Below are 13,685 nucleotides of genomic sequence, written 5' to 3' on the forward strand. Positions count from 1 at the left end.
TCCTATCATTTGGAAAGTAATCAGAAAATTCAGGGGATAAGCAATTGCAAGAATATGGAGAAGGGCTTCCCTGGTGGCGCAGTGGTTGAGGGTCTGCCTGCTGATTCAGGGGACATGGGTTCGTGCCCCGGTTCGGGAAGATTCCACATTCCGTGGAGCAGCTGGGCCCGTGAGCCATGGCCACTGAGCCTGCGTGTATGGAGCCTGTGCTCCGCAACGGGAGAGGCCACAACAGTGAGAGGAACGCATACCGCAAAAAAAAAAAAAAAAGAATATGGAGAAAATATCTGTGTTTGACTGAAACCCGAATAAAGGCATATTGTGAATCATAGGACCCATTCAGCACAGCTCTTTTCCAGAAGTACAGTTTTAAACTAAGGATGTTTGCATTTGCAAATTCACTTGTATCCAGGAGTGATGAGGCTGCTCAGTTTCATGGCAAAGGCCCTGGGTTTACCAAGTAATGCTGCACCAGCCGCCAGCCGTGGGCCCCACCTCTGTGAGATGAGAGCGTGGTGCTCCAGGCCTTTTCTGCTCTAAAGTCCTGTGATTACACATCAATGGATCTCTGTGTATTTTATCAGGGCACAGTCCCACTTGGGTGATGAGATCTAAGGGCTGGTTAACCTGGGCAGTGGGATCTGCGTGTCCTGACCTGTATCTGTGCTGTCCAATATGCTGGCCAGGAGCTGAGTCTGGCCACCGAGCATTTGGAATGTGGCTAGTGAGACTGGGGAACCGAATTTTTAATTTTATTTCATTTGATTAAATTTACATTTCAAAACTGATACTTGGGAACCCTCCTACGTTGTTGGTGGGAATATAAATTGGTGCAGCCACTATGGAGAACATTATGGAGGTTCCTCAAAAAAGTAAACAAACATAGAGCTACCATATGATCCAGCAATCCCACTCCTGGACACATACCCGGACAAAACTCTAATTCAAAAAGACACATGCACCTCAATGTTCACTGCAGCACTATTCACAATAGCCAAGACATAGAAAAAATCGAAATGTCCATTGACAGATGAATGGATAAAGGAGATGTGGTATATATACACAGTGGAATACTACTCAGCCATAAAAAAGAACGAAATAATGCCATTTGCAGCTACATGGATTGACCTAGATATCGTCATACTAAGCGAAGTAAGTCAAAAAGAGAAAGACAAATACCAAATGATATCACTTATACGTGGAATCTAAAACGTGACACAAATGAACCTATGTATGAAACAGAAACAGACTCACAGACATGGAGAACAGGCTTATGGTTGCCACGGGGAAGGGGGTGTGGGGGAAGGTTGGACAGGGAGTTTGGGGTTAGTAGATGCAAACTATTACATATGGAATGGATAAACAACAAGGTCCTACTGTATAGCACAGGGAACTACATTCAATATCCTATAATAAACCATAGTGGAAAAGAAAAAAATAATAAAATAAAAACTGATACTCAGTTCAGTTATTGGAAAAGTTTTATGTATGTTTAGAACAATTTGGGTATGTGAATCTACTCATTCAACTGTAAATTTTACAAAATCTAGAAGCAGAGTGAGGATTTCTGATGACAATTTAGTGCTCGTATAGAGATGTGCCCTAAATGTAAAATACACATTGGATTTTAAAAACTGAGAAAATGGATGTACAAGATCTCATTAATACTTTTGCATACTGATTACATATTAAAATCATTAAATTTTGGACATATTACATTAAGTAAAATATATTATTAAAACTGATTTCACCTGTGTCTTTTTACTTTTTTTTTATAATGTGGCTGCTGGAACATTTAGAGTTTGTTGTCTATGGGACAGTGCTGCCATGGACTGTCTGTGCTCCTCACGTCCACCGTGACCCTCTGCCAGGTGCCTGCAGAAGCAGCTTGCTCTTCCCAGAGCTAATTTGTCCCTTTGGCATCTCACCTCTTCCTGAATCCTGTGAAGGCCTTGCCTGGGCGAATCCAAAACCCTGGGGACACATGTGCAACCCAAAGGAGTGAATCACTCTTTCACCTGATCTTCCTTCTTTCTAGCAAAACAACACAGCTCCTTCTGGGGAACTTGCGAGTCACGTTGTCGAAATACTCAAGCTGAAAATAAGGACCAAGTGCCAAGCCCTGGGGGGCTTCCTCTGGGAGAAATGAGTAATTCCTACCATATGATCCAGCAATCCCACTCCTGGACATACACCCAGACAAAACTCTAATTCAAAAAGACACATGCACCTCAATGTTCATCGCAGCACTATTCACAATAGCCAAGACATAGAAACAACCAAAATGTCCATTGAGAGATGAATGGATAAAGGAGATGTGGTATATATACACAATGGAATACTACTCAGCCATAAAAGAGAATGAACGTAATGAGTTGCTTCAACATGGATGGGAAGGATTAAGGATGAAGTAACGAAGGTATTTTGTTTCTGTCTCCCCATATCCTGAAATAATTAATTAAAAAGTAAACATGTCTTTTACTACCTTAAAGCCAGCATTGCTTTTGTAATAATACTGAAGATCTGTCTCTGCATGGACTTCAAAATAGGAATGAATTGAACTTACTGAATTTACTTTGGGGCATCTTGGAGGGAAGCCGGCTTTGCAAACCCTCCCTCAGGGTCATCTACAGTGTTTTATGAGCTTCAAAATTAATTCAAAAAAATTACGATGGAAAACATCATTGCCAAGTCTTCATCATCTTAACAAAATGAGGAAATACAATCTATGATCACATAGCTTTCAGGCAACAGAATTAAACCTATTTTGTTTTTTAGCCTTGGTATAAAGAACATCGAGGAAAAATAAAAAAAATAGATAATTTGCCTGTAATTAGCTAACTGAAGAAGCATGGTTTTTGACTTGACTAAACTGATAGACCAGCCATGGAAAAAGTCATAAAACTCCAATTAAGGAACCTAAATTGTCTTCTTGCCCCACTTTCTTCCCTCCAATAAAGTGATGAGAGGTTGGTCAGAATCTCTATCCCTTGACGACCATGAAACAAAAGTGGAGGAGGTGGCCTGGACAACCTGAGATGGAGAACCTTGTTTGCACTTGTGTGCCTGCCTGGGGCCATCCACCAACCAACCGTAGAGGGTCAAGTCAATCCCATGTGTCAGGTGCCACCAACCAGAAGATCAACTGCAAGTTCCCACTTTCCTACCCTCAGAAAAGCAATCTAATGGTGTCAGCATTCTTTGAGCCAAAGCAAACTATAAAGTAATACAACCGTCTAACTCACTTTAGAGTAATTCCTGACATTTTCATGTACTACCAGCATTCTATTCATGATTTGATTGTAATAAGACACTGATGAAGCAATCTCTAAAATAAATTATGCATTGAAAGAAAACTATTACAACAGCGTGACTGAAAAATTATTGAAAATGACAATCTTTTCTACTTTTAAGAGTTCAGGACATGTCATTCAACCTTTTTTTTCAGAACAGAGAAGTGGTTCCAACCTTAACATTCATAGCAGATTAAATGTTTGGACAATGAATATGGCATCCTACTATTTTATCATTTTTCTAGCTTATAAAATCAATTATATTACTCAAAATTCAACATGTACTTACAGGAAAAAGACTGAAAACAAAATTCATGAAGTCCAGTGACCTGTAAACAAGACAGTAAAAACTGTCAGTGCACATTTAAAAAGACCTATGGCTCTCCCCGCTTAGGCAGTGATTAGCCAACCAGTAACCAGAATTTGTGTCTAACTGAATAGTAATCAGCTGCAGAAGGCATAAGCTTCAAATGTCAGTAACGAAGTGTTTTTCTAGAACCAAAAGTACTATTATAGCAATTAAAAATCTCTACACATTCAAAAAGCAAGATAGTCATTCTGTGGACACGATCCCTCCCTTCCTTTTAGGAGGTGCTGCGGGGGAGACATGGGCATATTATAAGCTACTCTGATCTTTTTCTCTTTTATATGCAAAAGATTTTCTGACCAGCTGCAGGTGTATATTTATAGGCGAACCATAATGGGTCATCAAATGTTTGTTTGAAAATTCAAAAATCACAATCTTATCCGAATGCACAGGGGAAAATAAATATACACGACAGATCTAGAAGGGTTTACAGGCTTTTTAGATGTCTACAATATAATTAGAATAAAAAGATTTCCCTTTTCAACCTTTCAATTGAATTTCAATTCCAAAGAAATCGAAAACTTGAAAGGATAAAAGTCCAAGAAAAGCATGGTTCTAAGGAAAGCTAGGAGAACGGGAATGTGATTAAATACATCCTCTAAAACGGGAGTGTCCAGCGGTGCTCTTGGTCATCTTAAAGATACTCTGGAACCTTCCAGTCTATCAAAATGGGCCAGTCTTTCCTTTTCAACATTGTTCTGTGGACGGAATGGTAGACTATGTGGGCATCCCAAAGGGGCTGTGGAATCTCGGCACCGAGGGCAGGGGTCCAATCCAGACTACAGGGCGCAGCGAGCACTGAACACGGGGTTGTTCTGGAGGGACAGGAAGCCTCGTCTGCCCGGGACCAGGCCTCCTACCTCTGGCAGCTGCCCTGGATTGTTGATGGGTGTCCTGCTAATACCCCTCTCAGACTGAGACTCCAGCCCCGATTCAGTGGGGAGCACAAAGCAAGGGACAAAGCCATCATCGTGGCCTGGCCTGGCCCCCCGCCGTCAGCTCAGGAATAGGGTAGAGGGTAGAGTGAGAAGCCTGGCCTGTGACTGGGGTATCTACTAAGTCCTAGATCAAGCCACATTGAAAATCGGTCCCACCACTGGATTATCCTTTCTTACGTGAGGCAATTATCCCATGTTTCCAAAGCCAGTTTCAGCTGGATTTTCTATTGCTTGCAACTAAAAGACTCCAGACAAGCAGCAACCTAAACCCAAAATCCCCCCAAAATGCAAACTCTAGAGAATGGGGAACAGCATGTGGCTAAGGAAGTGATGATTTTCCAGACCCTGGGCAGCCCAGTTCTCTGGGTCTGACCCACATTTTATGGGCTGGAGTCTGGAAGTGGGGCTTCCAGTGTTGGGCCACCACGGCCAGGAGAAGGTCTTCGCGCAGCAGACACACTGGGGACCAGCGCTTACCTTGCTTCGTACTTCTCGTCAATACAAAACAGCTGGATGCAGAAGGCAGTGGAGGCGCCCTTGTAGATGGGGCGGAAGTTGCTCGTCTCTTCGGGCAGAGAGATGGATACTGAGCTCGTGTTGCTGATGCAGTAATCCGTGTAATCCACACTGTACTCCTGACTGAGTTTTTCTGTGTCCTACAGCAAGGAGAGAGGAGGAACTGAACTGGGAATCCTATTTATTTTCTACCATTTAATGGGCTAGTGGCTGCCTTGTCTCCAAAGGACACTGTTCCCAGGACAGATGTGACTGCCTCACCTGAAACAAACCGCCCCGAGCCAGGCCCGGTTTTAAGGAGGTGTTCTTAGTGAGATTTCAAAATTGTTGAGGATGGAAACAAGTTCTCGCGCAAAGGTCGGAAAACGAACGGTCTCAGTTGGTCTTTGATACAGGATCCATATTTTAACTGCATCCCTGGATAGAGGTTAGAGCATGGGACTACTACATGCGTATTAATTCCATATAAGCGAAACACCTCTGTCCCCAGTTTTCCTTGTGATTTTGTGCTACAAGAATTTTTGGATCTTGGGACTGTTCAGGTGGTTTGCTAGTGAGGGGGAGCCCCGGGAGCCAATTGCCCAGAGCCACCTGGAGAGTCAATGCTGAGTCCTGTCAGGTCTCATTCATCGAAGGAGGTGTTACAGCTCAGTGAGAGGAACATGATTCACTCCGAGATCCTCTCGGAGTTCTTTGAAATTGAAGTAATGCGTGCGTATGGTAAAAAGTAAACTAATATTAGCATTACAAGGTTATAAAGAAAGTCAGGAGCCTCCTACTCCCCCATTGACGAGCATTTTCAACTTTCTCCTTTCTTTTGGCCTTTACCTCTATATTTCTGAGTACTATTATGCTGGTGTCTGTATTTGGAGAACAGGGCGGGAGGACAGGGCAGGGGTTCCCCCACGTGAAATGGAGAATCCCACTGATCTGCCTGTTCTCTGTCTTTCCCCATCGCACAGCCTCGCACCGTGCACTGGATTTGGAGCTGCTTCTGCTTGACCCTTCAGAGAACGATCACCTGGTCCTTTCACTTGGGGGGTAGTTGACAAGCTAAGTGTCCTCTGCAGGGAATCTATTGTCCCCAACACCACCTGGCAGACTGTCACACAGAGCCCTCACCCCGCCTTCTGCAGAAGCCCCAGGGCCCGGACTCTTTGTGGGCACACGTGGAGAATCCCTCCTCATCACGGTGCCCGGCCTCCGCCTTCCCCAGCTGTGAAGAGCCAGTGCAGACCCCGCCATCGATTTCCTTCTTTCTAAACACCTTTAAAGTGCTCGTGTTCCAATATCTCCTCTCCCAGTCTTCTTGTCTGTGTGGATTTGTGCCCTTATTCTGCCCTTATTCTGCCCTTATGGTTATTTCAGTGGTTTTTTCCAGAAGGGAGAGGAGATAAACATGGGAGATCAATCCTCCTTGTTGACCCGGATACCCTCTGGGATGCCAGTGCATCTAATGCAGTATGGACCACCCTGACCCCCTCCACATCCTTGTTTGGGTCCCTAAAGGAATGGCTACCCTCTTAGAAATACTGGAGAGAGATTGCTCCCCTCTGCTGCGTGCCCTGCTCCCTCCTCCCTGGGGCACGAGGAGTGGACACCCTAATGTGGGTTCCCCAGAAGCAAAAGGAGCTAAGTTCACACAGGGAGCGATGCCAGGAAATTCTGTGAGGCTAGTGGGCGAGTGAGGAGGGAAGAGAAGGACCCCAACGCGGCACAATGAACAAGTGGGTTATTGTCAATCCCGCCAAGACCTCGGGGAGATGTGGAGAACACCCCTGGGAGCCATCCTACCCAAAAGGCAGAGGAGCTGGGGGCTGATTCTCCAACTGCCCCCGGAGGTGGCGACCTGCCTGCAGGAATAGCCCCAGGGAAAGAGCAGGCACTGAAGCCCCCATCCTCAGGGTGCTGGGGGGTGAGCAGTGCCAGAGGAGCTGGTAGGGGACCTGCAGCACATGCCAACGTGAGGCTCAGAAAGCGGACCTGTGCCCGCCTGGGGCCCACTCCTTCCAGAAGCATGTCCCGCTCCTGGCAGCTGGTGGAAGATGCTACCACCCCTTGGCCTGAATCTGTAACAGGAGGAAGCAGTTCCTGGAACCAGAGATGCGTGTGAATGACACATCAGACACATAAGTGTGTACATGGACGTACTCTACGTAGAGCAGGAGAAAACTCCTACAGACGTTTGCCCCTCCAAAATGTTTTCTCTCTAGACAATGGGAAGAACAGAAAGATTCTATTTACTGAAATGGTTGCAAATTATTGATGTAGGAAGTGTAACTTCTAGGACCAAGCTGTGCAAGGGATATAGAATAAAGGTCTCATGACAGTGGAGTGAGAGTGCACCGAGGGAGGCTTTGTGGAGCAGGTCCTGAGTAAGGAGGCGGCTCTGAACTGGGAAAGAAGGCGGGAGGCCTGGCGAGGAAAGCGCACGAAGACGCAGGTGGAGAGGAGTGAGCCGCACTGGCCCCCTGAAGGGCCCTCACAAGCCCTACCTCCACTTCACTAGCGTGTCCACTTTGGACTGGTGATAAAGCTTCCTCCATTGCGGCTTCTTCTGTGCTTTTTCTCTGAAAAAGACAAAGGCAAGACATGAGAATAAATCAACACCCACAGTGGTTCAGAGCTCGAGCTCTGTATGAGCTGCCTGGGTCAGATCCTGGCCTCCCTTCTTACAGGGCATGTGGCGTTGGGAAAGTGAGGGATCCCCAGTTTCCTCATCTGTACAAAGGGGCTAAGAGCAGCACCTACCTCATAAGGTTGTCCTGAGGATAAAATAAGGACAGGTGGATGGAGAGATGCTTAGCATCTTCTGACTCTCTGTAGATGTTAGTTATTCCTCCTTTATTCTTATTCTTCTGTGTAACTTAAAAGATGCACTAGGGCTTTTATAAAAACTGCTTTATTGAGGTATAATTGACATACAGTAAACAGCATATATTTAAAGTGTAGCTTTTGAAAAGTTTTGACCTATAGGTACCTATAAAAATATCACCACGATAAAAATAATGAACATATACATCACTCCCCAAAGCTTCTGTGTTTCTGTATGGCTCTTCCTCCCACCCGGGGCCACTCTGCCAACCACAGGCAAACAATGATCTGCTCTTTGTCACTGTAGATTATATGCTGAGTATCTAGAAAGATCTAGATCTTTCTAGATCTAGAAATAGAAAGATAAATAGAAAGATAAACAGAAAGATCTATTTCTGGATCTTCTATTCTGTTCCATTCATCTATTTGTTGACCTTGACATCATTACCACACTGTCTCAGTTACAAAAACCTTATAATAAATCTTGAAGTCAGTAGCATTAGACCTACAACCTTGTTCTCTTTCCATAGTTTCTTTGTGCTAGGTCCTTCCCACTTCCTCATGAATTTTGAAATCACTTTTTCAATTTCTCTAAAAGTTCCTCCTGAAATTTTGACTGTATTTCATTGATCAATCAACAACTTGACAATATCGAGTCCTCGAAATTATGTACAGGGGATATCTCTCCATTTATTTAGGTCTTATTTCATTTCTCTCAGAAATGTTTTGTAGTTTTTAGCATACACAAAATACTTAAATCTGACAACATCTTTTGTCAGATTTAAGTATTCTGTGTATTTGTACTGTTGTAAATGGTAGTTATTTAAATTTCTGATTGTTCATTGCCATTATACAGAGATAAAATTGAACTTTGCATGTTAATTTTGTGTATATTCTTTTGATTCTTTTCTTCTTTTTTCACTGGCTTGAACCGCCAGAATAATTCTGAATAGAAGTGGTGAGAACTGACATTCTTGTCTTGTTTCTGACCTTGGCGGAAAAGCACTCAGTCTTTTACCAAGGATGTTAGCTATAGGTTTTTCAACGATAACCTCTATCAAATTGAAGAAGTTCTCTTCTACTTCTAATTTTCTGAGAGTTTTTATGAGGAATGAATGTGAATTTTCAGATACCTTTCCTGCATTTATGAGATAAACATATAAGTACTCTTTTTTAGAATGTTAATATGGTGAATTACATTGATTTTCTTATGTTAAACCAACCTTGCATTCTCAGAATAAAGCCTACTTGATCATGACATTGTCCTTTTAATATATTGGTTCAATTTATTAAAGGTTTTATTTGAATTTTTCCATCGATGTTTATGAGAGCTGTTGATTTGAAGTTTTATTTCCCTGTGATGTCTTTTGTTGGGAAAGAACATACTTTAGATGACCTGAATCCTTTTAAATTTATTGAGACTTCTTTTCTAGCTTGAAATATGATCTAACTTGGTAACTATTCCATGTGGATGTGGGAAGGTGTATTCTGCCGTTGTTGGGTAGAGTTAGGTCAAATTGGTCAATAGTATTCTTAAAATCTTCTACATTCTTACTGATTTACTGTCTACTCGTTCTATCAATGATTAAGGGAGGGATATTGAAATCTCCAAATATAGTTGTTTGTTTATTTATTTATTTATTTGTCTTTGCAGTTCTATCAATTTTTGCTTCATGTGTTTTGAAGTTCCACTATTAGGTGCATAAATATTTAGGATTGTTATGTCCTCTTGACCTTTGTTATCCCTGGTAATATTCCCTTTTCTGAAATCCACTTTGTCTGAAATGAATAAAGCTACTCCAGCTTTCTTTTGATTAGTGTTACCATGATGTATCTATTTGCATGTTTTTCATCTGAACCTATTGTATCTACTCAAAGTGCATTTTTTTTTGTAATTCACATGTAACTGTTTTGCTTTTTAATCCAAACTATATCTGATTTATACATTCTTTTTTAGACCATTTTACATTTAATGTAATTATTGATGTGGTTAGGTTTAAGTCTGTTATCTTGCTGTTTGTTTTCTATTTGTCCTATCTGTTCTTTATTCCCCTTTTCCTCTCTTTTTGCCTTCTTTTGGAGTCATTGTATACTTTTATGATTCCACTTCACCTCTTTGTAAGCTTATTAGATATAACTTTCTGAATTTGACTTGTAACTTTCATGTTCTTTTAGTTTATAGTATACATCTTTAAGTCTATCTTCAGGTGATATAATATCACTTCAGGTGTAGTATAAGGACCCTAAAATAGGGTCCTTACATTGTGCCCTCTGGCCTTTGTGCTGTTCTTGTCAGATGTTTTTACACATGTTGAAAGCTCCACACTATGTTGTTTTTATTTTATTTAGGCCGTCAACTATCTTTTAAAGAGATATAAATAATAAAAGCAAAATCTTACACATTTACCCATTTAGTTACCACTTCCAGTGTTCATCGCCCTCTGTGTAGATCCAGATTTCCATCTGGCATCATTTTCCTTCTGCCTGAAGGACTTCCTTTCACATTTCTTGTAGTTGGGTCTACTGGTAATGAATTCTTTCCCCTTTTCTGCGTAGGCAGAGTCTTTATTTCACCTTTATTTTTGAAAGATATTCAATGGGTGTAAAATTCTCGGTTGACAGTTTATTTTCTTCCAGTTCCTTAAAGATGTGACTCCACCGTCTTTTTTGCTCACATTGTTTCCAACAAGAAATCTGCTGCCATCCTTATCTTTGGGCCTCTGTTCCCAACTTGTCCTTTTTTTTTCTCCCTCTGGGTACTTTTAAGATTTTCTTTTTATGACTGGTTTTCCACTATTTGATTATGATGGGCTTTGGTATAGTTTTCTTCATGTTTCTTGTGCTTGTTATTGGTTGAGCTTGTGTCTGTGGGTTTACTGTTTTCATAAAATTTGGAATTTTTAAGTCATTATTTTTTCAAATATTTTTTCTGTTCCAACCTCTTTCTCCTCTTCTTTATGAATTCCAATTACACACATATTAGGTACTTAAAGTTATCCCACAGCTCACTGATACATTTTTTTTTTTTAATTCTCATTTCTGTTTCACTAATCCCTTTCTCTGCAATGTCTAATCTGTGGTTAATCCTTCCAGTGTATTTTTCATCTCATGAATTGTAGTTTTAATCTCTAGAAGGTTTATTTGGGGTGTTTTTAAAGGCATACGTTGGAGGTATTGCAGGTTCATATTCCAGATTCATTCACCACAATAAAGTGAATATTGCAATAAAGCAAGTCATGTGAATTTTTGGTTTCCCAGTACATATAAAAGTTATGTTATACTATACTGTAGGACATTAAGTGTGCAAAAGCATTATGTCTTTAAGAAAAAAAAATTCTAAACATTGTGATTTAATCTACTTGGGTGCTGGATAATTTTGTATTCCTACAAATATTCTTGAACTTTGTTCTGGGACTCAAATTACTTGGAAGCAGTTTGTTGCTTTTGGATCTTGCTCTAAAGATTTGTTAGATAGGACTGGAGCAGTGCTCTCTCCAGAGCTAATTATTCCTCGCTACTGATGCAGTACCCTTCTGTGCATTCTCCCAATGCCTTGTCAGTCGCAGGGTTCCCTGGTCTGGCTGATGGAACACGCACTATTCCCAGCCTTGCATGAGTTCTGTGCACTGTTAATGCTAATCCTTTTAGGAAGTTCTTTCCTCAGCCTGATCTTCAGTAGTTTTGAAGATCAGGCTGATGTGCATGTGCACATCAGTACTCAGCATGTGCAGATCAGTATTCAGCTGAATACCCAAGAGTGACCCTCGCTGGTGTCAACCATCTCTCTGTACAGCTCTCTCCTTTCTGGTACTCTGTCCTGCAAAACTTAGTGGCTTTAGTCTCCATGGACATACCACTTGGCTTCTGTGGTTCCTCCTGCCCTGTGCTGTGGTCAGGGACTCTCTCAAAGGAGGAGGCCACGATGTTTGGAGGGCTTACCTGGCTTGTTTCCCACCTCCCAGGCATCACTCTCCTTTGTTACCTGATGAGAAGTGTCTTAAAAACTTATTTCATATACTTTGGCCATTTTTTTGTTTTTTTTCAGGCAGGAAAGGAAATCTAGCCATCTTTGCCAGAAGCAGAAATCCCTCACGCTAAGTTCTTTCTATTAATTCCATTCATCAGCTTCATTTCCCGCAATCTAGTCCATGCCAAACAACCTTCTTTAAAAGCTTCAGGTGTCCCTCGTGCCCTCTTCTGGGATGTTTTCCACCCTCATTTCCACATACTGAATTAGGAGGCTTTCCTCTTCCCACCGTGCACCACCTCCTGAAGGCTGTGGCTGTGTTTTGGTCTCGCGAGCGCCCTCAGCACCTAGCAGAGAGCCTGGCCATTGTGAGCGTCCAACCTCTGTGCAGAGAATAAATCAGCCCTCGAAATAAAACAGCCACCCAGCTACAGGTTGGGTCCTTTTGTGGTTTGGGGTATAAGAAGGCATTTTCCATAGAGACAATGTGAAAATGCAGCAGGACGAGCCATGTGGTCTAATGCTAAGATAAAGGTGTTCCCTGACTCCTCTTCTTCCCAAGATCTTCTTTGTATGAGCTGATGGGCAGGGGGAATGTTATTTTGTCCAAGATTGGAAAGGAGAAAAAAAGAGAGCTGGGGGCTGGAGTCCAAGAAGCAATGGCACTGCACCAGCCCCCGTCCTGGCCTCAGGTGGACGGAACAGTCAGGAGGACCAGAAGCAGAAGGGCCCATGCAGTGAAACGCGTGCTGGGACTCCTGGCCACACGCAGTGCTGATGCAGGGCCAGGCCGCCAACGGTGGCCTAGAGGTAAGCCCGTTCATTCTCCCAGCCCCCTTGGCGAGGCCAGTTCCAGAGGACACAAGGGACATGCCCTGAGGTCCTGCAGGAGCAGGTGAGGACCCAGAGCCCAGCCAATATGGGCGTTTGTATTTCTGTGACCCATCAGCGGTCAGAGGGTGGCAGAGATGGAACGATGGCTGGATTCCCAGGCCCATCCCCCAAATCCTACGTCCTCTAATACATGGCTGACTGTGGCCTCCTTCAGTGGGGGTATGCCCCCCTTTAGGTCAGGGTGGCAGCACTCACAGAGCAGGAGGGTGTGAGAGGGGCCCCTGCTGAAGCCAGGCTGGGCCAGTGGGCCAGGCGCAATCCAGGGAGCTGTGGCAGGTGGTTCTAGAGCCTGCAGGGCCCAGTGGGGCAGGAAGGAAAATGCTGCCTCATTTGAGTCTGTGGACAAGGTGAGCTTTCTAACCGCCTTTAAGCGAGCTGCTTTATCCACATCAGCCTCCTGAAGCCAGGGGATGAGTGAGAAGGCAGGGGGAGAAGGGATGGGCCTCCATCCTGAGCTGGATTCTTGAGGGTGCTGTGAGGCTGATTTGTTACAAACACGCAGCCTGTTTCCTCCCCGCCCTTGTCCCCCAGATCTTAACGTCAGTGAGACCTTTCCCTTCTCGGGAGTGACTCCAGTGCCAGGAACACCCCTGACCCCGACGGCACAAGCAGCACCAGGCTGGGGGGATGATCTCCGTTACCTGGATGCTCTCCCCGGCCTCCGGGGCGACAGCTTCCTGCGGCTCCTTGACTATTTGCTGGCATTCCTGGCTGCTGCTTCTGAGCTCGGCGCCTTTCAGAGAAAAAGGGACAAGAGGACAGAAAAGAGATGGTAAATATCTGCAGAGCACAGGAAATTGGAGGCAGCGTGGTCACGTGTTTCTAAGCTGCAGCATATCTGAAGGATTATATTGCTGAGGGCAGAGCCGCGAGGTGGGGAGAACAGGGTCTTCGCA

The 13,685-nt window shown here is 43.5% G+C and overlaps 1 protein-coding gene across 1 annotated transcript in view; it reads right to left on the minus strand.

Moving 5' to 3' along the window:
• CFAP61 (cilia and flagella associated protein 61) overlaps nt 1-13,685 on the minus strand; it is a 260,039-nt gene that overhangs the window by 175,901 nt on the left and 70,453 nt on the right. Inside the window, exons 9-12 of the mRNA XM_079945951.1 lie at nt 13,431-13,522; nt 7,610-7,684; nt 5,076-5,254; nt 3,583-3,622 (exon numbers count right to left, since the gene is read on the minus strand). Of these exons, the coding sequence (XP_079802077.1) occupies nt 3,583-3,622; nt 5,076-5,254; nt 7,610-7,684; nt 13,431-13,522 (386 nt within the window). The remainder of the gene's footprint in view (nt 1-3,582; nt 3,623-5,075; nt 5,255-7,609; nt 7,685-13,430; nt 13,523-13,685) is intronic.

This window comes from Stenella coeruleoalba, assembly GCF_951394435.1.
Source record: "Stenella coeruleoalba genome assembly, chromosome: 15".
Lineage (NCBI taxonomy): Eukaryota > Metazoa > Chordata > Mammalia > Artiodactyla > Delphinidae > Stenella > Stenella coeruleoalba.